This window comes from Leopardus geoffroyi, chromosome D1, assembly GCF_018350155.1.
Source record: "Leopardus geoffroyi isolate Oge1 chromosome D1, O.geoffroyi_Oge1_pat1.0, whole genome shotgun sequence".
Lineage (NCBI taxonomy): Eukaryota > Metazoa > Chordata > Mammalia > Carnivora > Felidae > Leopardus > Leopardus geoffroyi.
This window is the reverse complement of record NC_059329.1, coordinates 101,945,427-101,969,171: the sequence shown is the minus strand read 5'-3', so window position 1 is coordinate 101,969,171 and position 23,745 is coordinate 101,945,427. Positions and strand designations below refer to the sequence as shown.

The following is a 23,745-nucleotide window of genomic DNA, read 5'->3' as shown; positions in this document are numbered from 1 at the left end:
ACAAAGCTAAAAACTGGGAAAAATTCAAATGTCCAACAACAAAGCAATTGATAAATCATTTGTGGAATACTAACAGAATGGAATACTGGCATCCATAAATACATGAACTAGAGATTTATTCAATAAAAGGTGAATTTCACAAATATAAAATGGATGGAGAGGTTCTATTTCCTGACTTGGGTGGTGGCTTGCATGCCTGGGCTCACATTGCAATAATTCAGTGAGCAGTACGCGTAAGGTTTTTGCACTTTTCTGTGTGTTATTCATCAATACAAGTTGAAAAAATGTAGTCTCAGGCTTGCATTTTTCGGTGAAATCGATCTCAATTTCTCATTGAATATGGTGGAGATACTTCACACATTATGATTCTCAGTGAGTTCCCTATGAGTATCAGGAAAGGAAGATGGAATATCACAATGCCAAGTAAGCTATCCTGGGGGCTGATCTTCAACGGTAAAAATCTCTAGCTGAACAGTTGCAGAAATTCCGTGGTGCTTCTTATGGGGGAAAACTCAGCGGTTGTTACAACACCGTACTGAAGTTTACTCATTAAATGTTTGTTGTTTGTTGTTGTTGAAGAAGGAGGTAAGAAATTAAGACTTGACTCAAGTCAAGCACAGAGAGAAAATAAGTGGATCCCAGTGGATTTTTTAGAGTTTAAGGATAGTAATAACATTTTAATTTAATTCCCTCAACAAAATTCCCAAGGTATGCTATGTGTTGGGACATAAGTTTTTTCCAGAACAACAACAACAACAAAATGAGGTAACTAATTCTGGAAACTTCCAACCAAGTGAAAAGACAACGTGCTTTGGAGTGGAATCTTACCAGTTCCTTGGGAAGGAAACTTAAGAATAAAGCCAAGTGATTCCAAGAAAGTCTGCCCTCTTCTCTGTGTGGAGGCGCAGATGAAGGTGGGAAGAAGGAAAACAGGCTGAAAAAGAGTACAATTTATGCTCCGTTTTAATTTCAATCCTCGGAAGAAGAAAGGAGATCCTTGGAATGTAAGTTTAAAGCATTCTTAAAAATCCATCTCTGTCCCTCCGTTTACTCTTCAAGAAGCTCAAAATAAAAATTGATGGGAAAACAAAAAGGACTGCCATCTAAGATGTGTTTCTTCGGTACATAGAAAAATACCCACTTTCAGGCCATAATTGGTTAGAATGTTGCAGCAAACCTAACATGCAATAATGTGAAATTTGCTAAGATGCACAAAGAGATTATAGTCAAGTGAAATCCCTCTTCAGATTCACTGGCTGCCCAGAACAGGGAGAGAGAGGCAGGGCCACCCTCTCTAGGTGTGGTGCCATCTGTATGGCATGCTGCCGTGCGTTATAAGCATCACGCTCCAAGCAGGGGGGTACAAATGGGAGCACAGGTGCAGATGTTTGAGAGCGCTTGTACCTGAGCAAACCTGGACTCTTTACAGGATTCCCTGAGACCTCCTTACTCTCCTTGTAATCAACAGCTCTTTCACTGATAAATTTGCACACGCGTTTTGTCTGATTCTGTAGCCCTCAAACAACATGTAGGACTGGGTTGAGACTTTGAGACATCCGAGTTTCCCTCTTGGAGGAGTGACATCTTTGAAAGGGTGGATACTCTGTATTCAGATAGGGCAGTGTCTTAATCGCAGAGAACTCTTTGGAGATACCAGGTCCTGCCCTTCAGGTATCACCTTCTACATTTGGCAGCCTTGATTGTTTGCTCTTTACATTTTTTTTTTAATTTTCATTTATTTTTGAGAGGGAGAGACACAGAGTTTGAGGAGGGGAGGGAATTCCAAGCAGGCTTCAGGCTCTTAGCTGTCAGCACAGAGCCCGAGCAGGGGCTTGAACTCACGAACTGTGAGATCATAACCTGAGCTGCAGTTGGATGCCTAACTGCCTAACTGAGCAACTGAGCCACCCAGGCGCCCCTGATTGTTTGCTCTTTAAAATGGAGATAGCAAAATGTTTCTTACCCAAGCTTGGGTGGAAGTCAAATTGGCTGTCATTTGCAGAGCACCTGGGGCCGAATCTGATAAGTCTTGCATACTCTGAAAATGCTTGTCCCTTGTCCCCTCTCCATTGTCACCTTAAAGGTGTCATACCATGCAGCCAATCACTGATTTAGAACCGCAGGGTGGAAATTGTATCTTTGCCACCATCTTTGTGGTCCTGGGTCAGACATCTTGGAGCCTCAGTTTTCTTATTTATAAAGGGTGAGGTTGGGGCTAGAGTTCTCGCTGCTTCTCAGAATTTCAGAAATCTCGAACTTCAAATGCATGGCCTGTATTTGTTACTCACTTTCTCCCACCTAGGCTTTGTATATTTCTTGCCTGTTTTTCTCCCAATCGATTGTAGCTATTTTTTTTTTCTTCTCTCTTTTTCTTTTTAAATGTTGAAATACTTTAAGGAATTGCTTTAGATTACTTTTGGGGAGGGGTTTGCTTTAGATTATTTATTTATTTATTTATTTATTTATTTCGAGGGGGGAGAGGCAGAGAGAGAAGAAGAAAGAGAATCCAAAGAAAGGTCCACTCTGAGCCCCAAAGCAGGGTTCAATCCCATGAACCATGAGATCATGACCTGAGCCAAAATCAAGAGTTGGACCATCCACCAACTAGCCCACCGAGGCACCCCTTATATATTTGTTTAATTTTAATTTTGATTTATATTTTTTTAGAGAGGGAGAGAGCATATGCCCTTGAGAAAGGGAGGGGCAGAGGAAGAGAGAGAGAGAGAGAGAGAGAGAGAGAGAAAATCCCAAGCAGGCTCTATGCCCACCTCCCCTCTGGTAATCTATTATTTTATTTTTAAATGTCTGTACAATATTCCCCAGGATGAAATACCAAAGTTTATTTACTGTTATGCTTTTTGGAGAATATTTATGTGGATTCCGTTTTTTTTATCATTTGAAGCAATAGTAAAGTGGACATCATTGCTTTTCCATTCTGTGTTTCTTCAGGGTAGATAAAAGTAATGGGATTTCTGAATCATCAGGTAATCACTTTTCAAAAAAATTCAAGAGATAGTAAAAAATTGCCTTCTGGAGGCCTCACCCCTGCTACAGCCAGTGATCTCCAGTGATCACCAGTTTCTCTCCCTGCTTTCTCAGTATATTTTCTCACTTCTTAATATCTTGTCAACTTGAAGGGTGAAATAGTATATGATTATTGTTTCAATTTGGTTTCTGTGATTATTGGGGATATTAAAGGGATATTAAACATCTTTTCATATTTATTGGGACTGGGAGTGTCCTGTCTGTATCTTTTGCCAATGACTACAATGTATACTTGCTATCTTAGTGGATAATTTGTGGTAGCTCTTTGTGTGATCTGACTTTAGTCTTCTGTAACATATGTTTCAGTAGTTCTCCAATCTGTATGTCTAAATTTTACCCAGAGTATATGTTGGCAGTTGTTTACTTAAAATTATTATGCCGTAAAGCTTTCAACCTTTTCTTCAGGTGATTTTCATGTTCTGTTTAAGAAGTCCATCCCTACAACAAATCGTAATGCTATTCTTTAGGGTTTTACTGTTGTATGTTTATAATAGAATTTTTCTTTTTAGTTTAATGATGTGGGTGGAATTTTAATATGATCTATTTTTTGAAATGGCCATCCAAATATTGTAATTAATCTTTACTTTCCTGATTGAAAGAAAATGTTTATTCATACTAAATTGGCATATACGTCTTGGTCTGACTACGGTTTTTCTGTCTCCTGCCTATTTTAGTAATCATACCTTACTGGCTAAGCATGATGGCTTTATTTATGTGTTGATATCTGGAATAGCACATCCCGTTTCTTTGATTTTCTTGTTTGAAATGTCCTTTGCTCCTTTGAACATTTTTCTCTTCCATGAATTTAAACATCTGATTTTTTTTCATTAAAAATTATATTTTAATTTAACTTTTCCAGTTGGTTGGAACTGCATTAAATTTACCAAATAACCTGGTAGGTGTCCTGGCCTCATCAGCCTTCAACAGCCAGGATCAGGTTTGTAGTCTGATCCAACCAGCTTTTGACCCACTGCAATGAGGGAGACCATGCACACTTAGAACCATGGATGTCTCATTAAACACACAAACAAAAAAAAACTAGAGCTATTATAGGATTTTGAGAAGTGGGGAGTTTTTGGTGAAATTTCAATCAAGGAAAATTGCGATGAGCTCAAAGCAAAGCAAGGCTGTGTGGAAAGGGGCCAACATCACAACATCAGAACTGTCTGACCCACAAAGGTAGCACAGGGTCCTGTTTCCATGGAAACTACAAAGGTAAACTAGGTGTAGAGTGTTGTATCCAGACATCCCTCATGTGGAGTTTTGTACTCGTGTTGGGGACTGGGACTGCTTTGCTCTGTCAGACTGACTTAGATATTCCAGACCAGAGTGGGGTGTTTCGTCTTGCTGAAGTGATTTCAGACAAAAATTGTAGACAGTCTGTTTTTTCAGAAAGTAAAGTTTATCATTGAGCAATAAAGTATTTGTCACTACCCACCGCCCCCCCCCCCCATGTTGTTAGGACACTTTCCAGCTGTAGCATATCTGTGGGAGAAATATCATTTTCTGTTCCCTTCATAATTGATGTATCTGTGTGTGCTATTCCAACCTGAAGAATGGCCACGCAGAGTCTTACCGCCCCTGTTAGAGCTAATTTTTACTATCTCAGGAGGAAATGAGTCTTAATAAACACATAAAAATACAGTAAATGTGTTTTTTGACTTATCTAGGCATTTCTTCCCTTGTACAGTAAAGTTAAATAATTTATATTTTTCTTCATATGAATCTTGAATGGTTTTTGTTAGGCTTATTTACAGTTATTTTATCAATTTGTATTGATGAATATGTTTTTCCATTATAATTCATAGGTAATTATTACTGACTTTTTTTACACCAATCTTCTGCTACTTTGAATTCTTTCATTTTTTTCTAAAAAAATTATCTTTATTGGTTGACTATTTTACACTTTCTATGTGGATGACTATTTTGCTTGCAAAAAGTGACAGTATTTTCTTATCTCTGTTTTCTAGAATTCTTACACCTTCTTTCTTTTTCTATAGTTTAGTATTTTGGATGTACCCTTCACTATACTGTTTAATAGCACACATTGTGAAAATATATAGTTTCTGGTTATAGTATTAATATTCCCAGTGCTTACCCTACACACATATATTCTCTGGAAACTAGAGGAAGATCCTTTTTACCAAGTCAAGTAATTCCTTTTTTTTCCAGTTTGGAAAGTTTTTCTTTGTTTTCTTTTTTTTCTTTTCTTTCATTTTCTTTCCTTTTTTTCCTTTCCTTTCCTTTCCTTTCCTTTCCTTTCCTTTCCTTTCCTTTCCTTTCTTTTTCTTTTCTTTTCTTTTCTTTTCTTTTCTTTTCTTTTCTTTCCTTTTCTTTCCTTTTTTTCTTTTCTTTTCCTTTCCTTTCTCTTCTTTTCTTTCTTCTTACTTCCTCCCTCCCATCCTTCCATCCTTCCTCCTCCCTTCCTCCTTCCTCCCTCTTTCTTTCTTTCTTTCTTTCTTCTCTTTTCTTTCTTTCTTCTTTCTCTTTCTTTCTTGCCACATTTTATCAGCTTCTTTAAAGAATTCTTTTGAAATAATTATAATGCATTGTCTTTTAATATGTAAGTGTGGTGAGTAATTTTACAGATTTTCTAATGGTGACCCAATTCTTAGTTCTAATTTTTTCTTTAAAATGTTTAAACCATATTGCTGTTAAGAGTAAGAACCTTACTATATTTGCTTGGTAGCTTTTAGTTTAGTCTCTTTTTATACCAATGCTCCCAAATTGGACCTGTAGTTTCTCTTCTTGTATATAATGTTAGGCTTTTAAATAATTTAAAATTGTATGCATTATTAACGTTCTGTTTTTCTCACTCTAGAGAACAACACAACCAATGGCTGATGGGAACGATACAAGAATCACAGAATTTATTTTCATAGGTTTGAAGTATCATCCTCGGATGCAAGTCTTCCTTTTCTTGCTATTTCTACTTTTTTACCTTGTTACCATCACAGGAAACTTGGGTATGATTATTCTCATCCAGATAGATCCCCGCCTTCACACGCCCATGTACTTTTTTCTCAGTCACCTGTCTTTTGTGGACATCTGCTTTTCATCAGTAGTGGGTCCCAAGATGCTCACTGACTTCTTCACTGAGAGGAAGGCCATCTCCTTCCTGGGCTGTGCGTTGCAGCAATGGTTCTTTGGGTTCTTTGTGGCCATTGAGTGCCTTCTCCTGGCGTCCATGGCTTATGACCGCTATGTGGCCATCTGTAACCCATTATTGTATTCTGTCGCCATGTCACAGAGACTCTGCATACAGTTGGTGCTTGGACCCTATACTATTGGCTTCCTGAGCACCATGACTCACACAACAGCTGCTTTCCGACTTCCCTTTTGTCGCTCCAACATTATCAATCATTTCTTTTGTGACATGTCCCCCCTTCTTTCTCTGGTATGTGCTGACACCCGGATCAATAAACTGTTAGTTTTCATTGTGGCTGGAGCTGTACTGGTTGTCAGTAGCCTGACCATTATAATCTCCTATTTTTACATCCTTACTGCCATCCTGAGGATCCGCTCTGGCGATGGGAGGCGCAAAGCCTTTTCCACCTGCTCCTCCCATCTCACCGCAGTGTCCATCTTATATGGGACCCTCTTCTTTATCTATGTGCGGCCAGGTGCAATCTTTTCTCTGGACATCAATAAAGTGGTGTCGGTGTTCTACACAGCAGTGATCCCCATGTTGAATCCTCTCATCTACAGCTTGAGAAATAAAGAAGTGAAAGCTGCCATGTGCAGAACGATCGTCAGGGGGAAGTTTTGCATAAGAAGTTAAATTCCTGTCTGGAATACAAAATAGATAAAGGGCAAAGCTTCTAGACATGGTTAGTCTACCTGGTCATCATCCAAAGATGCTAAGCAAACGTGCAGACTTTGGAGTATGGCATCCTTGAAACGTTCAATATGACTTTTATTTTAAAAACTGTTTTTAAAGCTCCATTTCAGGGGCGCCTGGGTGGCGCAGTCGGTTAAGCGTCCGACTTCAGCCAGGTCACGATCTCGCGGTCCGTGAGTTCGAGCCCCGCGTCAGGCTCTGGGCTGATGGCTCAGACCCTGGAGCCTGTTTCCGATTCTGTGTCTCCCTCTCTCTCTGTCCCTCCCCCGTTCATGCTCTGTCTCTCTCTGTCCCAAAAATAAACAAACATTGAAAAAAAAAATTAAAAAAAAAAAAAAATAAAGCTCCATTTCAATCGTGTGCCTGTGGACGATAAGAATCCCCAGTCACTCAGAGTCAGAGTAATTCTGCTTCCTCAAAAAATTTCATCATTAGGAAAGGATAAAAATCTAGTAAGTGTTGGAATCATCTAGCTATTAATAGTGTGGTACTAGTTAAACCAATATACATGTCCAGGCCAGGTGAGATTCATTGGAATGATATGCATGCTCCCTATCTCTAATTTTTTTTTTTTAACGTTTTATTTATTTTTGAAACAGGGAGAGACAGAGCATGAACAGGGGAGGGTCAGAGAGAGGGAGACACAGAATCTGAAACAGGCTCCAGGCTCTGAGCTGTCAGCACAGAGCCCGACGCGGGGCTCGAACTCACGGACCGCGAGATCATGACCTGAGCCGAAGTCGGCCGCTTAACCGACTGAGCCACCCAGGTGCCCCAAGCATGCTCCCTATCTCTATATACAGAATTGAAAATAGCAAACAGGGCAGGTTACTTAGGTACAAATGATTTCTTTAACTAAAGGGACTCCTCTTATCTCATTCCTTTAAATATCTTTTATGCCTATTTTTGTATTCTTGTCTTCTAAGAATACAACGTCATGATCACTGCAGAAAAGAAACCCAAATATGGACAAGTGAAAGGTGAACAACATTGACAGCACAATTCTTGCACTCTTATTCATCCACCAAGTGACAAATGACAAGAGAGATGCCTCTTTACATATTTTATTTTGATGTTGTTCCAACTACTACTTTAATACTTGATATTTAGTTATTTCTATTTCTTTCAGACAAAAATAAATAGGCACTGTTTATTATAGAAATTATAAATAAAATGCAAACATGTGAATGAGAGAACAAGAAAATTCTAAAAAAGTCAGAGGCAATAGGTGTTGAGAAGTCAGAGCTAAACTGAAATTCAGAAAATATATATCCTATTTTCATGTTAGTCTTTTTTGGTTGTTCCAATTAAAAAAAAATACGACAGAATGAAGTTTAAAAAGATTTTAACACCTTTCTGTGCCTCAGAAAACATTTGAGCAATTCAAGAAGTATTATAATTATTTTAGGGAAGAGTATTATTAATTATTATGATTTTTAAAAAGTGCCCTTTTGGTGCAAGCTAGAGTTTACAGGTATTTGAGCCCTGATGGCTGAGCATGAACTAAAAATATAAAATTTATCTCTAGACCGTAGAAGACAGAGGGGGAAAAAGCAAAATGAAACATGACTCAGTAAGGATACAGAGAGAACTAGAGTGTAAATTTAATCCCAAGTCTGTGCCCTAATAAATTTCATGATGGAGTGTGCTGGATACACTAATGCTTTCTTTGGCAGTATTGATGGAATGTTAGTGTCACAACTATCCCTTCCCGGGATTAGGAACCCGCTTTGAATATTGCAATTATTCTTGTTTTAAATTTATTTTCATGTTTATGTATCTTTTTAAGTCTCCAGTTAGCACACAGTGTAGCCTTGGCTTCAGGAGTAGAACCCAGGGATGACACCCACCGTTCATCCCAAAGAGTGTCCTTCTTAATGCCCATCACCCCTTTAACCCATCCTCCACCCTCCTACCCTCATCAACCCGCAGTTTATTCTCTGTATTTAAGAGTCTCTCATGGTTTGCCTCCCTCTCGGTTTTTATCTTATTTTTCCTTCCCTTCCTCTATGTTCGTCTATTTTGTTTCTTAAATCCCACATATGAGTGAAGTCATACCTTTATCTTTCTCTGACTGACTGACTTCACTTAGCATAGTACACTCTAGTTCCATCCATGTAGTTGCAAATGGCGAGATTTCATTATTTTTGATCACCGAGTAGTATTCCATTGTGTGTGTGTGTGTGTGTGTATACATATATATATATATATATATACATATATACATATATATATGCATATATATATATAGTATATATGTGGTATATATATACATATATATGTGGTATATATATATATATATACACCACATCTTTTTTATCTATTCATCTGTTGATGGACATTTGGGCTCTTTCCATACTTTGGCTATTGTTGATAGCCCTGTTATAAACATGGGGGTGCATGTGCCCCTTCAAGTCAGCATTTTTGTATCATTTAGATAGATTCCTAGCAGTGCAATTGAATTGCTGGGTCATAGGATAGTTCCATTTTTAATTTTTTGAGGAACCTCCACACTATAGTTCTATGCACTAAGTGCATAGCCCTTAGCAATGAGGTCATAGAGTGGTTTGTGTTCAGAGGGAGTGAGCAGGTTATGGAGGGAACTGAATGCCAAGACGATGAAATGATATATAGGCTAGGGACAATCATGGTTTTGGTGAGGCAACTGTCCCAGACAGCAGGAATGAGTCACGGGCAAGCAACCTAGAGAAGCAGAATTAGTGCCAATGTGATGCTCTGAAAAAGATTCAGATTTTAGCACAGAAATTTCTTCCATGTAACTCACATTATTTATTGATTTTTGAAACAGTTAATTAGATGAAGGCTGGGATCAACAGTCTCAGATGTGTATGTTTGTGCCGCTGCTGATATAAGTGAGTTCCCTTTGTCTTGCTGAAAGGAAAATTATCAGTGTTTTAGTCTGTGCCTTTACAGCACAGATCTTGTAACAAAGGAAGGTTCTTGAGCATTCCCTTGTTTTTTTCCCACTCCCATTGAGGTGTTTTTGTTTTTGTTTTTCAGTAGAATCTCCAATTTCTAAGTTTAATGCTATGGGGTACAAATACAAATCTGATCTGTTTTCTCTATAATATTGGACTAGGAAAAGTAAGCAACATTAAAAACAAAACAAAACAAAACTACAACAAGATCCCCTCAAACCTTTTTCACTCGACTTATTGGGATCAAGGTAGCTTTGCTTCAGCCTGGGGTCCATGGGGACTTTTGGGAGTCCCATGTTCCCTCTGGCATGAATGATGGGGCAATTAACACCTCTGAAGCAATCTTGGAGAAGGATAGTGGACATGAGGGTAAGGCCAGGGAATTCATTCATGGTCATTCAGTGGCCACTCTGCATCTCAACACTAATTGATTCAAATCACAACCCAGCACCCTCCTCCCATAACACAGCTCTTGCAGCCTTGGGGAGCCATAGTGATAAGAAATAGTGTGGGTATGGGGCGCCTGGGTGGCTCGGTCGGTTAAGCCTCCAACTTTGGCCCAGGTCATGATCTCCTGGTACATGAGTTTGAGCCGCACATCAGGCTCTGTGTTCACAGCTCAGAGCCTGAAGCCTGCTTTGGATTTTGTGTCTCCCTCGCTCTCTGACCCTCCCCCACTCACCCTCTATCTCTCTCTCTTCCTCAAAAAAAAAAAAAAATAAATAAATAAATAAAAAAATTAAAAAAGAAAAAAGAAAAAGTGTGGGTCATAGAGTCTTAGATTTTGTTCACGTCGTAATGTCGGGAGACACCATCAGACAAGTTCCACCACGTTTTGTGTATAACTCAAACAATGAAAGTTTTAGAAATAATTTAAGCAAACGTTTTCGGTCAGGAAAGGGGATGCAGAATTGCTTATAAGTCCCTGTACAATTGAAAATATCTCTTGGTGAAGAACCTAACCTTCTGAATGGAATGGGTGCGATCAGGTCTTCTTTAGGTGCTTACAAATTCCCTGAAATCCATCGGGATCATCTGTGTAGACATTTTACTTTTGCCAAGGCTCTTGATATCTAAGAAACGGACCAATAGAACACACTTAGATGGAAGTGAGCCATCATCTGAACTCAGGATGGTGGGTCAGTAACTGCAATCTCCTTAAATCTCACTTGAGCAATTTCAGTGCCAAATATAATGGGGCTGAAGGTAAATCTCGGGATGCTGTGGGAAGAGCACACCCATTGGTAACCTAGCAAAGAGTTCCCACTGAATGTGTTGAGAGGTTATGCGCCCTCCCAGAGATTCCAGAAATCCCTTTCTCCATAGTTGTACCACTGTTTTTCAATGATGAAGCAAAAATAATTTTTCTAATTGAGGTGTTTCAATTTACTTAAGTTAATATGTAATTTAATGTATAAATTCTATCAAAGAGTCTTAGAACTAATAAGAATATAAAAATGTGCCTAAATTATAAAAACATTGTTTATTGTTGCTGCTAGAGCCTATATTTGGAGGGAGAGAGGCTTGTAAGTAAAGGAAAATTAGCTAGGGGTCAGTAATAATACTAAAAGTACTATATAAAAAGCAAGAAGCATAACAGAATGGAGGGACCTCCAGATGGACACATTTGAAATGGAACTTTGAAGAAAGAGACAGAAAGGTTTAAAATAGATGTCTGGAGAGAGAAAGAGATAACCTCTTCCACACTGCCCCTTACCAATGTGAGAGACAATCTAGGTAAAGAAAACCCCATTTTTTAACATGCTTAGGATTGTGTATGGGTATGAGAGGGAAGAGGGAGGAGAAGAGAGAGGAAAAGAGGGAGGAGAGAGAGAGAATTTAGATGGGAATGGCCCAGTTACAGTCACACTTCACAAATAAGATTGCATAGTGCAAAATGCAAAATAAGAAGTAATGTCTAATAATTCAGACAATGTAAACAAATATTTCTTAATATACTCATTTAGGAAATGGAGGTAACATTATGTAGGGTACTTTGTTATTATAAAATTAAGAAATATGACACAGATAAGGGCTCCGAAGTTTGTGACTGATATTTCTAATATTTTTGCTTAGTCTAGTAAAATTTGTATATGATCATCTGTATAGATGTTAGAAAGGCATAGAGAACCATTTCTCCTGATCAAATTTTATGAAAATAGTAGCCTAAAAAAAGATAAACGCTTCCTTCTTGGATATCCTGAGGAAATACTACTCTTTCACCAGAGTTTAGCACAATATCTGACACGAGTGATTCAGTAGAAGTTTCTTAAATCCATCTGAGGTCATTTTGAAAGGAATGTGTTGAAATGTCATTACACTTAAGGCTGATATTAGCGTTTATCCAATTTCCTGTTAATAAAGATTCCCTCAAACTGACCTTATATCCTGATTTCTTAAAAACCTAGTTTTCAATATTTAGGATTATTTTAGAACAAGAGGGTGAAGATTTGTTTTACGTCATGTGCTTTAGGAAGACGGCATGAACAATTTCATGTTAGTTACGAAATATATTTCATTTTCTTTCTCAGTTTTCAGTCGCCTACTAGCATGGTCTCAGCGGCTATAGGATGTGTTCAAATACAAGGCAGACAGCTTTCCTTAATGAGATAGTATTTTAAGAATTCCTCCAGTCCCTGAGTTCCAGCCCCGCGTCGGGCTCTGGGCTGATGGCTCAGAGCCTGGAGCCTGCTTCCGATTCTGTGTCTCCCTCTCTCTCTGACCCTCCCCCGTTCATGCTCTGTCTCTCTCTGTCTCAAAAATAAATAAAACATTAAAAAAAAAAAAAAAAAAAAAAAAAAAAAGAATTCCTCCTTAACGTGGAGCTAATCTTAGCCACTAGATGGCAGCATGAGCTCATCAACCACAATTTGTCCACTAAAGTTTCCTTTAGAAATTGAAAGCGTTATTAAGAGGCTTGGAAAAAGCTTTCAAAAGCCTGAAAAGTAATTTTGAAGGGCTGTGAAATTATATACACATTTTGTGTGTTTGGGCCATAACACACAGCTCAGAGAGCTTACTCTGTCACCAAACGTTCTTACAATTCCTACATCTTCATAGCAGTAATAAATAAAAAGTCTTTGTAACATTAGCTGCAAATACTTTTCCTAGCCCTTTGCAACTTTGAAAATAAATAAAATTGCATGTTTTCATTTTTATTACGACTTCCATCTTTGAATATTGAGCACAGATTAGAATATTTGGCAAACATTTAATAAATATTTTAAAAAATAAAATATAATAAATAAAATAAAATAATAAAAAAATAAATACATAAAAATAATAAATAATAATAATAATAAATAATAATAATAAATAATAAAATAATAAAAAATAAAAAAATAAACATAAATATTTTTGAGGTTTTGTGGGTTTTCATATTTGTATTTTAATCTAATTATTCAGGAATTTAAAAATATCTGAACAAGAATCCCCTTCTCCTTCATGAGATAATACTTATATGTTAATAATAGTGGTGATTATAAAATGCTATTGTTAGTTGGGCTACTGAAACCCTCTTTAAGAACAAGTGATGTTGTAGGCTTTGTAAAGATAATTTTATTTTTTTTTTCAACTTTTTTTAATTTTTATTTATTTTTGGGACAGAGAGAGACAGAGCATGAACGGGGGAGGGGCAGAGAGAGAGGGAGACACAGAATCGGAAACAGGCTCCAGGCTCTGAGCCATCAGCCCAGAGCCTGATGCGGGGCTCGAACTCATGGACCGTGAGATAGTGACCTGGCTGAAGTCGGACGCCTAACCGACTGCGCCACCCAGGCGCCCCGAGATAATTTTATTTTAAGACAGCTCTGTAAGGTAGAAGTTGTTCTCATTCAAGAGATAACGAAAAGTGAGGGTCATAGACGTGGAGTGGCTTGCCTGAGGCTACACGGAGGAAATAGAGTAAAATTAGGTCCACTTGGTTCTCAAGCTCTCCTTTTACTGAACTGCCTCTTTTACTTTATTAGAAAATCTAGAGCTTAGGGGCACCTGGGTGGCTCAGTGGCTTGAGCGTCCGACTTCGACTCAGCCACTCAGGTGGCTCCTGAGTTTGAGCCCCGCGTTGGGCTCTGTGCTGATGGCTTGGAGCCTGGAGCCTGCTTCGGATTCCGTGTCTCCCTCCCTCTCTGCCCCTCCCCTGCTCATGCTTTGTCTCTGTCTCTCTCTCTCCAAAATAAATCAAGATTCAAAAAAAATTAAAAAGAAAAAGAAAAAAGAAAATCTAGAGCTTAATGATGGCACTTGTGTTCAGTTGTCGGTTCTTGTGCCAGTGTCACCTGGTCCAACACTTACTTCTGTAGAAAGTCTGTTATTTAGTACATCTGGTATTTTATGCCCTACTTATCATTTTCAGAATTTTTCTTGATATGTTTACTAGTGAGATGTTTTAGATGAATGCAGAATTGTTTTTGGAAATAAAAATGTAAATAAAAATCCTTTTGCAAATCCAATAAGTCCTCAATGGGAAATGTCTATATATGAATTGCCAACTGGAGTAGCAGTTGATGTCTGTTCCCTGACATACCTTAGCCAATAAACAAACAAGAAAAAATCAAGATTGTGCTTTGATTTATAAGGACATAAGAGAGTAAGTTGAATTACTTGACAACCAAGTTTTGGTCCCCTCTGCACTCCTCACCCCATGTTATAGAGTCTTGGAAACAAGTAGACATAGATCAGGAAGGGTATCCAAAATATAACTGGTGGGACAAGGGTACTGATATGTGGAAGAGAATACTGGTTGAAACAAGGTTCTGCCATGGGCTGTCCTCGCATTATCCTTCTAGTGGCTGGATGGCAGCGAAGTCTGGATTTGGAGTATAGGGGTTTCATGCTCAGGGTGGTGGGCACTTGAAAGGCTGAGAGAAGTTGCTGGAAGCCGAGCTATCCCAGCCTGAGTGGCGGGGCCCGGGCTGTGGACGGACTGGTGACTGCAGGGCGGTCCGCCGACAGTGAAGCTTCTTGTCCTCCCGCTTTTAGGTAATTTGGCCTTAAAAGTACCTGGGGTGTTGTCTGTTGGGGAATTGCCCTCGACAGGCCCTCTGGGAAAAGAACCATTAGGGAAGAATCTAAGGTTCCGCAAGGAATTGTGCGGCTTTACGGTTAGCCCTTGCCGTCCCCTGTGGAGACTCCTCCACTTGCGGGAAGGATGGCCTCATGCATTTGCCAGCAAAGGGGGCCTGTAAAGGAGAGACATACGGATTTGAGACATATGGATATGGATCTGCCCCACTCCGGCAACTAAGGAGTGTATCTCTGGGCACAGGTGACTTCAACCCCTAGGCCCACCTGGCCCCCCGGAGGCATTCCAGATGGTGACTGAACCTAGTCGGTTCACGTACAGAATGGTTCCTTAGTTCCTAGGTGCATTGTCTCTCTGAGAATGTGTGAGGCATGGGTTTCTAAGGCCCTATCGGCCCCTTCCCGGCACCTCGGACCGAGGCAAACACATTGTTTTTCTGGCGTCTTGTGGTTAGGAGGTCATGTCCCCGTAACTGTTCCACTTGAGGTATTGAGAAAGGGAGGGCCTTTCACGAGAACAGCAAAGCAAATGCTTTATAGACTATAGATAATTATAGATAAACGCAGATGCATAATGGAATAAGGTAAGAAATTAATCTATAATCAAAGGGTATGCGGGAACATTATGAGAAAATCGCCATGTTATTTCTTTTTTTTAAATTTTTTTTTTCCAACGTTTTTTATTTATTTTTGGGACAGAGAGAGACAGAGCATGAACGGGGGAGGGACAGAGAGAGAGAGGGAGACACAGAATCGGAAACAGGCTCCAGGCTCTGAGCCATCAGCCCAGAGCCCGACGTGGGGCTCGAACTCACGGACCGCGAGATCGTGACCTGGCTGAAGTCGGACGCTTAACCGGCTGCGCCACCCAGGCGCCCCACCATGTTATTTCTTAAAGGTTGACTACACTAGGAACATTTTAGAATTAGGTAATGTTAGAAACACATAGATGACGAATGCTGCAAGGAAATCACTAGCAAATATCGTGCCACGTTTGCTACAATAAATTGGCCAGATCAACACACTGCTGTTGTCTATGTCCATTTTTATTTCAGTTTTTTATTTTTAGCTTTTTATTTTAGTTTTGTTTTATTCTCACCGACGCCGTTCATCCTTGGACCTGCTGGAGCGTGACCCTGGCAAGAAGCAGCTATTTTCCAAAGACTATGGATGTATTTTGATATTTAACAGCTGGCACAGCCAAGCAATGCTACCCTGGACACTGCAAATGTCTGTTGCATTGACTGGGTTATCGTCCCTGTCTTCCACGATCATGGTCTTGTAAAAGATAGCGTCACACAAAACCACCATAATAAAAGTAGCACTGATAAATCCCGTAGGTGGGGTCATTGCGGGTTTTGAGATTTAGTGGCCGAGATCCCTTTAGACTGCAGATGTCAGAAGGAAGGCTCGCTATGGTGGAGGTTATGTTTCAGCTAAAAATTGCATGAATTTGAAATAGTGTTCAATGCCAATCTGATATTAAAACAAAAAAGCACAAAATAATATTTTTATTAATTTATCCTTATTGTCAGATAAAAATAGGCAAATCTTTTGCAGCATAGGGTGAATGCTCTGTGGTAAAGCTTAACATAGTGTATAATATTAATCATTTAGGTTAAGAAGGAAACAGCTTTTAAGAGCACACAAATATACATTAGAAATCAACCTAATTTTTCGCCTTTTCTTTGGTAAATGGGTTGGCCTTATGAAATTGAAATTCCAACTTTAGTCAATAGTAGTTATATCCATATAGCTAAAAATGAATTATCTTAGGTCTTTTTGACTTCAGAAACTAATTTTAATAGGGATTTAATTGACATACAGTATTATACTAGTTTTAGGTGTCCAGCATAATAATTTGCTCTCTGTGTGCATTGCAGGATGGTTACCACAAGCTTTTTACATCCATCAGCACAGAGTTACAATTTATTTTCTTACAAGGAGAACATTTAAGGGCTACACTCTTAGCAACTTTCAAATATACATACAGTATTTTTGATGGTAGTCTTCCTGCTGTCACTACATCCCCAGGATTTATTTATCTTATAACTCATTTTGTTCACCTTTCCAACCCCTGCCTCCGGCAATCATCAAACCACCAATCGATCACTTCTCTGTATCTTTGAGTTTTTGTTTTTGTTTCGTTTTGCTTTGTTTTAGATTCCACATGTAAGTGAAATCATACAGTATGTGTCTTTCTTTGTCAGACTTATTTCAGGAAGTAAGTTTTATTTTATTTTAATTTATTTTAATTTAATTATTTTATTTTATTTTATTTTATTTTATTTTATTTTATTTTAGAGAGAGAACACAAGCAGGGAGGTAAAGCGAGAGTGAGAGAAAAATCTAAAGCAGGCCCCACACACAGCACAGAGTCCGACTCAGGGCTTAATCTCATGGCTGTGAAATCACAACATGAGCTGAAATCAAGAGCTGGGTGCTCAACTGACTGAGCCACCCAGGCACCCCAGGAAGTAAAGCTTAAAAGGAATCTTAGGAATATACACCCTCAGGATTCAAAACAGTCTTATATAAAGGACTTAAAAATAATTATGTGATAAACAACATGGGAAGAATTAAAATTCTAATTTCCATTTAGCTTAATAAGTACAATTTCTAAAAAAAATTAGAAAACAGAAACATGATTCCAAACCTGCATTAACCAGTTCTTCAAAGAAAAAGATTCAACCAACCATCAGGAAGACAGTAAGCAGGGCCAAAGTCACTCCCCAAATTCTAACTAATGACCAATGCTTGTTGTAGACACTCTACCTAAGAAAACACGCATATAAAAAGCCTTAGCAATATTCAACCTATGAACTCACACTGCCATACAATAAAAATGGATTATTATCCAGACAACTCAAAGGAACCACATAATTTTGAAGCGAAGTAGCAAAGGAATCAGAAAAATATTCGAAAAATATTTGGAATTTCTGAAGGATCTCAGATGTGTTTGTTTCTGTGAAGAACACACAGAAAACCATGAAAGAGGTCCACTACTAAGTATTTACACAAAGGGTACAAAAATACTGATTCATAAGGGATACATGTTTATAGCGGCATTTTATATATAACGGAATATTACTCAGCCATCAAAAAGAATGAAATCTCACCATTTGCATGATGTGGATGGATCTAGAGTGTATCATGCTAAGTGAAATAAGTCAGTCAGAGAAAGACAAATACCACATGATTTCACTCATGTGGAATTAAAAAAAAAAACAAAAACAGATGAACACAGAGGGAAAAAAAGAGGCAAACCAAGAAACAGACTCTTAACTACAGAAAACAAATTAAGAGTTGTTGGAGGGGAGGTTGGGGAATGGATTAAATGAGAGATGGGTATTAAGGAGGGCACTTGTGGTGAGCACTGTTTGTTATATGCAAGTGATGAATCTCTAAATTCTACTCCTGAAACTAATGTTACACTCTATGTTAACTAACTGGAATTTAAATAAAGTCTTGAAACTAAAGAAAAAAAGAAATTGAAGGGCAAATCTAAATGGTTTTCAGGGGAGAAATGGAATGGTCTTTCATATGTAGAGTCGACCAGAAGTTATTATCAAAGATTCAGGTCTCATGGAAAAATTTACATTAAAGCACTCAGGAGCATGCTAAGAAATTCAAAACAAATCAAACAAAACCTCTTAGAGTAAGGAGGCTGTGTCGCACACTGAAGTGCTTACGCTTTCCCTCACTCGGGCTGCAACCTGTATTGACTCTGTTTGGTCAAGCTGATGCTGTTTGTATTGCAAATACAATGCTGAAGAATTTTGTTTTATTGCTTTTTATTCATTTCTGGGCAGTAAGAAATGTATTTCCCTTGCCATGTGCTAACAGTTCAGATATAACATCTTTCCATAAAATTTACTGATCCATTGATACATTCTCAGAAATTCTCTTCCAGTTCTTCCTTCCGATGGTTCCACTCTTTGTTTTGAACGAAGTCCCAGGAAAACGAATTTACTTAGCAACCTATGGTCAATGCTGTGTCTGAGAAAAGTTCATTTTCTACATGCTTTGCCCTTGACCCCAAGATACGAACGCGAAAGAGAGACGGGAAGGGAGAGCTAGGGTCCTCCCGTGTCCCACCCTCTCTGTGCTCCTCCAGTTTCCCAAGAGTTCCATAGACCTTCCTTGCTTAGCCTGGATATAGAGAGAGTGAAGAGCCTATATCCAGTTAAAAACAAACATAATGACATGATCAGAAAACAGATCTCATCGGATTTACTTAGGATATGAAGCGAAACTTTGATTGTACCTTCCCTTAGTGGTCCATTCCCAAGATATGGCAGACTTTGGGGACACAGCAGCTCCCGTAGCAGAGATGATGCAACTGGTTCAGGGAACTTTTATTGACTTGAAGACCCTGAACACATTTTACAGTGAGTGAGGATTCCACAGTTTCTTCTTGGAAGAAAAGAAACAGTAAACCCAAATGACTGTTGAAAATTCTGACCTGTTGTGCACGTGAAGGTGGCCAGATTAAGGGGAGGGGTGGAACCCGACCAACTTGGCTTAGTTTTGCTGTAGCTCTTTGTGCCATCTTTAAAGAAGAAAGAGCCCATTAGAATGTAAGTTGACAGCCCCCAATCGTTTTCTGTTCTTTCGACCCGACTTTTAACAAGGTAAAGAGAACACAAATTATTTTAAATGGAATTACAATAAATTCTATATTGGACTCATGGCCAGGATGAACACGATCCTCATCTTTGTTCGATGATGGAGAAGACCTAAGAAGAGATCATTCATGTAGAGATAAACTTAGGTTTTGCAACTGGATCAAAATATACTCATGTAAGTAGAACATGGGACAGAGATGCTTTAGCAGCGGAAGAAAGGGAAAAAAAAAAGTAGCACAGAATTCAACTCATATCCCTGTCCACACCTTTGCTAAGGGAAGGTTATCATAGGTTGTGTTGACATTATGATATTATCCTGGTGCTCTGAACATAAGGGCTGGTTGTGTTCCCCGCTCTGTGTGGTTTGATCTTTAAGGAGCACTGCATTCTATTCTAAACACCACATACAGCAGGGAAACAGAAATTAAAATGTGCATGGAAGGCTTGGGTCAGTTTAGAAACTATAGCTAACAAGGGATTGTCCCAGAGTTTTGGGCAACTGTCAAATGGAAGAGTGAGATGTAGTGTATGAAGGACCCTGAAGAAGTTCCTAGACTCTTGAAGAGTCCTCAGCAAGGGGTGAGTGTGGGGTGGACAGTCTGCCTGGAAATCCTCCCTTTCTCTTTAATTCCCTGAAGCAAAGGATATAATGTAAGCTGCATTATTGGCCTCAGGGAGGCCTCACCAAAGTCGAATGATACATTTCAGATTGGAAAACCGGGGGAAAAGCGTCTAACGTAAGTTTGGTGTTGGGCTCCTATCATTCTGGGCTAAGAAAACTTTTCAAAAGAAAGTATAAGTAGTTTTCTGATCCCTGGCGTACACCTTCCCCTTGTTCTAAGTGGATGCGAATTCTGAGAGAGAAAGACACAGCTTTAGTCGCATTGAACACACAAAGCAACTCAGGTTCGAAGAGATCAGCTGACTTAACCCAGTGCACCCTTATGGGGGGTGACAAAGGAAATGTGGATGGTATATGGGTGGGATGATTTAGGCTCTTTTCCAGATTTCTTCCCTGTGCATTTCCATGCAGGTGATACTCAAGCTCAATAGTCTATTATCCTACGGGCTTCCCATTAGTGGCCTTTGGCTATAACCTCAACATCAGGAGTAGGCAGCCAAACAGGCACCATCCTGTACTCATAGTGGAATGAGTTTTGCATCTCTTTGAAAAGAGTAGAACTGTGGACACGCAATTTCTGCAGTGTGACGAAGGAAAGAGCACAGTCTGTTTGGGCACGCACACGCGCAAAGCCCACCCCTGCCGGTCACTAGCATCGTGAACGTGGGTTGCGCTTCAATTTTCCTCCTATGTGAATTGACATAATCATAGTCAGCTTGCAGGCTTATTAAATGAAGTATGTAAGGCAAAAATACGAACACTTATTATACCATTGTCAAGGTGCCCAATGAGACTCTCATAAGTAGTTTGCAAGCTCAATACTTTGCAAGCTTTCTCTCATGTTATCCTCACAGCAATTTACAAGGTAGGTGTTACTATTATTATTCCTGTTTCACAGATGAGGAAAAGTAACTTTCCCAGGGTCAGAGGGACCCTTGCCTTTAGGCTTGGGTTCTAATTCCAAAGTGTGTATATCTCAAAAATAGTGGCTGCTCACTTTCTCCACCTTGCCTCACTTCCACTCTCCTGCATCATTACCCCAGGTGTGCACTCACCTGGGGAACTCAAGCAAAGTTCACTGAAGTGAGAATTCTTGGACATGTCTTCTGGAAGCTCTCTGCCATCAGTCATGGGACCTTGAGAAAGCTGCTTCTATTTTCCAGGTTTCTGGTTTCTCATCTCTGTATTGATGGATTTCTGCAGACTCTTAGAAGATGAAGGCTTCAGATCCGATCTTTTGCACTGGTCTATACTTCACTTTTGTTTCCTTGGCCACAACATGCAACTAAGTCATATCACCCGTGATGCTCTCCCAGCCACTGGTATATTTTTTCTGTGCCCCGTTTTTGAAGATATGTTCAGCAAATCTGTTGTGACTCCTCTGCTCTTCTTCTAGGGGAAACGGGAACCAGTCAATGGCTGGTGACAACTACACAAGGGTTACAGAGTTCATTTTGGCAGGTTTGAGTGACAACCCCCAATTGCAGGCCTCCCTCTTCCTGCTCTTCCTGAGTTTCTACGTCATCAATCTAACCGGAAACTTGGGTATGATTATTCTGATTCGGATTGATTCCTGCCTTCACACACCCATGTACTTTCTCCTCAGCCACTTGTCCTTTGTGGACATGTGCTTCTCCTCTGTTGTGAGCCCCAAGATGCTCACAGACGTCTTTGCGAAGAGGAAGGCCATCTCCTTCTTGGGCTGTGCTTTGCAGCAGTGGTTTTTTGGGTTCTTTGTGGCAGCAGAGTGTTTTCTCTTGGCGTCCATGGCCTATGACCGCTATGTGGCCATCTGCAACCCGTTATTGTATTCTGTTGCCATGTCCCAGAGACTCTGTATCCAGCTGGTGGTTGGTCCCTATGTCATCGGGTTCATGAACACCATGACCCACACAACAAATGCATTTCGTCTTCCTTTTTGTGGCCCCAATGTCATTAATCATTTCTTCTGTGATATGTCCCCCCTCCTTTCCCTTGTATGTGCTGACACAAGGCTTGCTAAGTTGGTAGTTTTTGTCGTGGCTGGAGCTGTTGGAGTCTTCAGCGGTCTGACTATCCTGATCTCCTACATTTACATCCTTGTCGCCATCATGAAGATCCACTCTGTGGATGGGAGGCGCAAAGCCTTTTCTACCTGCTCTTCTCACCTGACGGCCGTCTCCATCCTGTATGGCACTCTTTTCTTTATTTATGTACGACCTAGAGCAAGTCTGTCTCTGGATCTCAATAAAGTGGTGTCAGTGTTTTACACTGCAGTGATCCCCATGTTGAACCCACTTATCTACAGCTTGAGGAACAAGGAAGTCAAAGATGCCATCCACAGGACTGCTGCTAAGAGGAAGTTTTGTGTGGCCTAAATTCTTATGTCATCAGGAAATTGGGAGACAATTCTAAAAAGACAGACTAATTGTGTGGATTCCTAAGATTCCAGGCCATTTGTAAGTGTTGGGGGCTGGTTGGCATTCATTTACCCACTCATCTATCCACTTATTCATTTGCTCAGTCAATATGGATTGATTAAGCCCTGTCCTGTATGTGATTTTTTTCCTCTGTAATATACCAATATTATAGTTCACATCTACCGTCTATTTAATTTTGCTTCTCTCAGACACCTCACAATCCAATTATTTTCAAAAAACCTTTATTATTTAATTTCAATTATTGTGTTTTGTTTTGTTTTTTATTCTGCTGATATATTTTCTCTCCCTACTGACTCCTTGATATGTGCAGTGTTTTGGGTTTTGCACTCCTACGTAGCTCCCATCAAAGGAATCTATTTAAAAAGGATGTAGAATTTTATGCTTAACCTCCTAATACACTAGTCTTTTTTTTTGGAGTGACCTTGACACGAAGAACTACATATATCTCAGGGCCTAGAGATGGAATTGTGTTCAACTCTGACAGGTGGGTGGTTCACAGGGGCCATTTATAGTAACAGAGACTTCTGCTTCACTCTAATGCACTGAACACCAAAATAAGCTTCTGACAGAAGGTGCTAAGACTACATTTTTTTAGAACTCAATTTTCTGGAAGGTGTTGAGAGTATTATTACCTAAACTTCTGCAGGTTGGGATTTGATCGTGCATATGATGCTGCCAAGAATGTATAGAGAAATGCCATAGGTGAAGTTGGGCTCTCAGTCTAGATCTATCTGTTTCTCTTAAGGTCAGTAGGTTTGTAGCATCACAAGGGGGTTCATAGAGGCAGCTCAATTTGATGGTTATGAATTAAGGGCAAGATAAGTGCTGGGAAGACATCAGGTCTGAGCACTGTCATGTACCATCGCTGCATATGGAGAATGGGCACCCATGCCAGGGCCTTTATGTCCTCTCACAGACCCAACAAAGTGATTCAATTCTATCTTATCTTTTCTTGACATAGCTATATCTCTGGACTTTGAAATGAAGACACAAAAAGCAGAGAGCTTCATGGAGGAAATGGATCAGCATTCCTAGATGGCCTTATAGTCTCAGGGCTAAATCCTTGTAGAAATGTCCTCAGAATTTTAAGGAACTCCTACATCCAACTATTTGCCTAAAATGAATTTAGCAAAGTCGATTAAGAAGCTTTTAATGAGAGCCATGGTCTGTCTCCTGGTTATATAGATAGACAACTGTTCTAAACTTTTGCGTACTTTTCCACATACAA

The 23,745-nt window shown here is 39.5% G+C and overlaps 2 protein-coding genes across 2 annotated transcripts; both read left to right on the top strand.

Moving 5' to 3' along the window:
- The first annotated feature begins 5,881 nt into the window (after nt 1-5,881).
- Nucleotides 5,882-6,826, top strand: LOC123602702 (olfactory receptor 1009). Its single transcript, XM_045487170.1, has one exon. The coding sequence runs from the start codon at nt 5,882-5,884 to the stop codon at nt 6,824-6,826; it is 945 nt and encodes a 314-aa protein (XP_045343126.1).
- A 14,686-nt stretch (nt 6,827-21,512) lies between these two features.
- LOC123602701 (olfactory receptor 1009-like) lies at nt 21,513-22,454 on the top strand. Its single transcript, XM_045487169.1, has one exon. It carries the CDS (start codon nt 21,513-21,515, stop codon nt 22,452-22,454), a length of 942 nt encoding a protein of 313 aa, XP_045343125.1.
- The last annotated feature ends 1,291 nt before the right edge of the window (nt 22,455-23,745 follow it).

What these genes read in the sequence shown, in the direction of transcription:
- LOC123602702 (XM_045487170.1), top strand. Translation starts at nt 5,882, where the DNA reads ATGGCTGATGGGAACGATACAAGAATCACAGAATTTATTTTCATAGGT.
- LOC123602701 (XM_045487169.1), top strand. Translation starts at nt 21,513, where the DNA reads ATGGCTGGTGACAACTACACAAGGGTTACAGAGTTCATTTTGGCAGGT.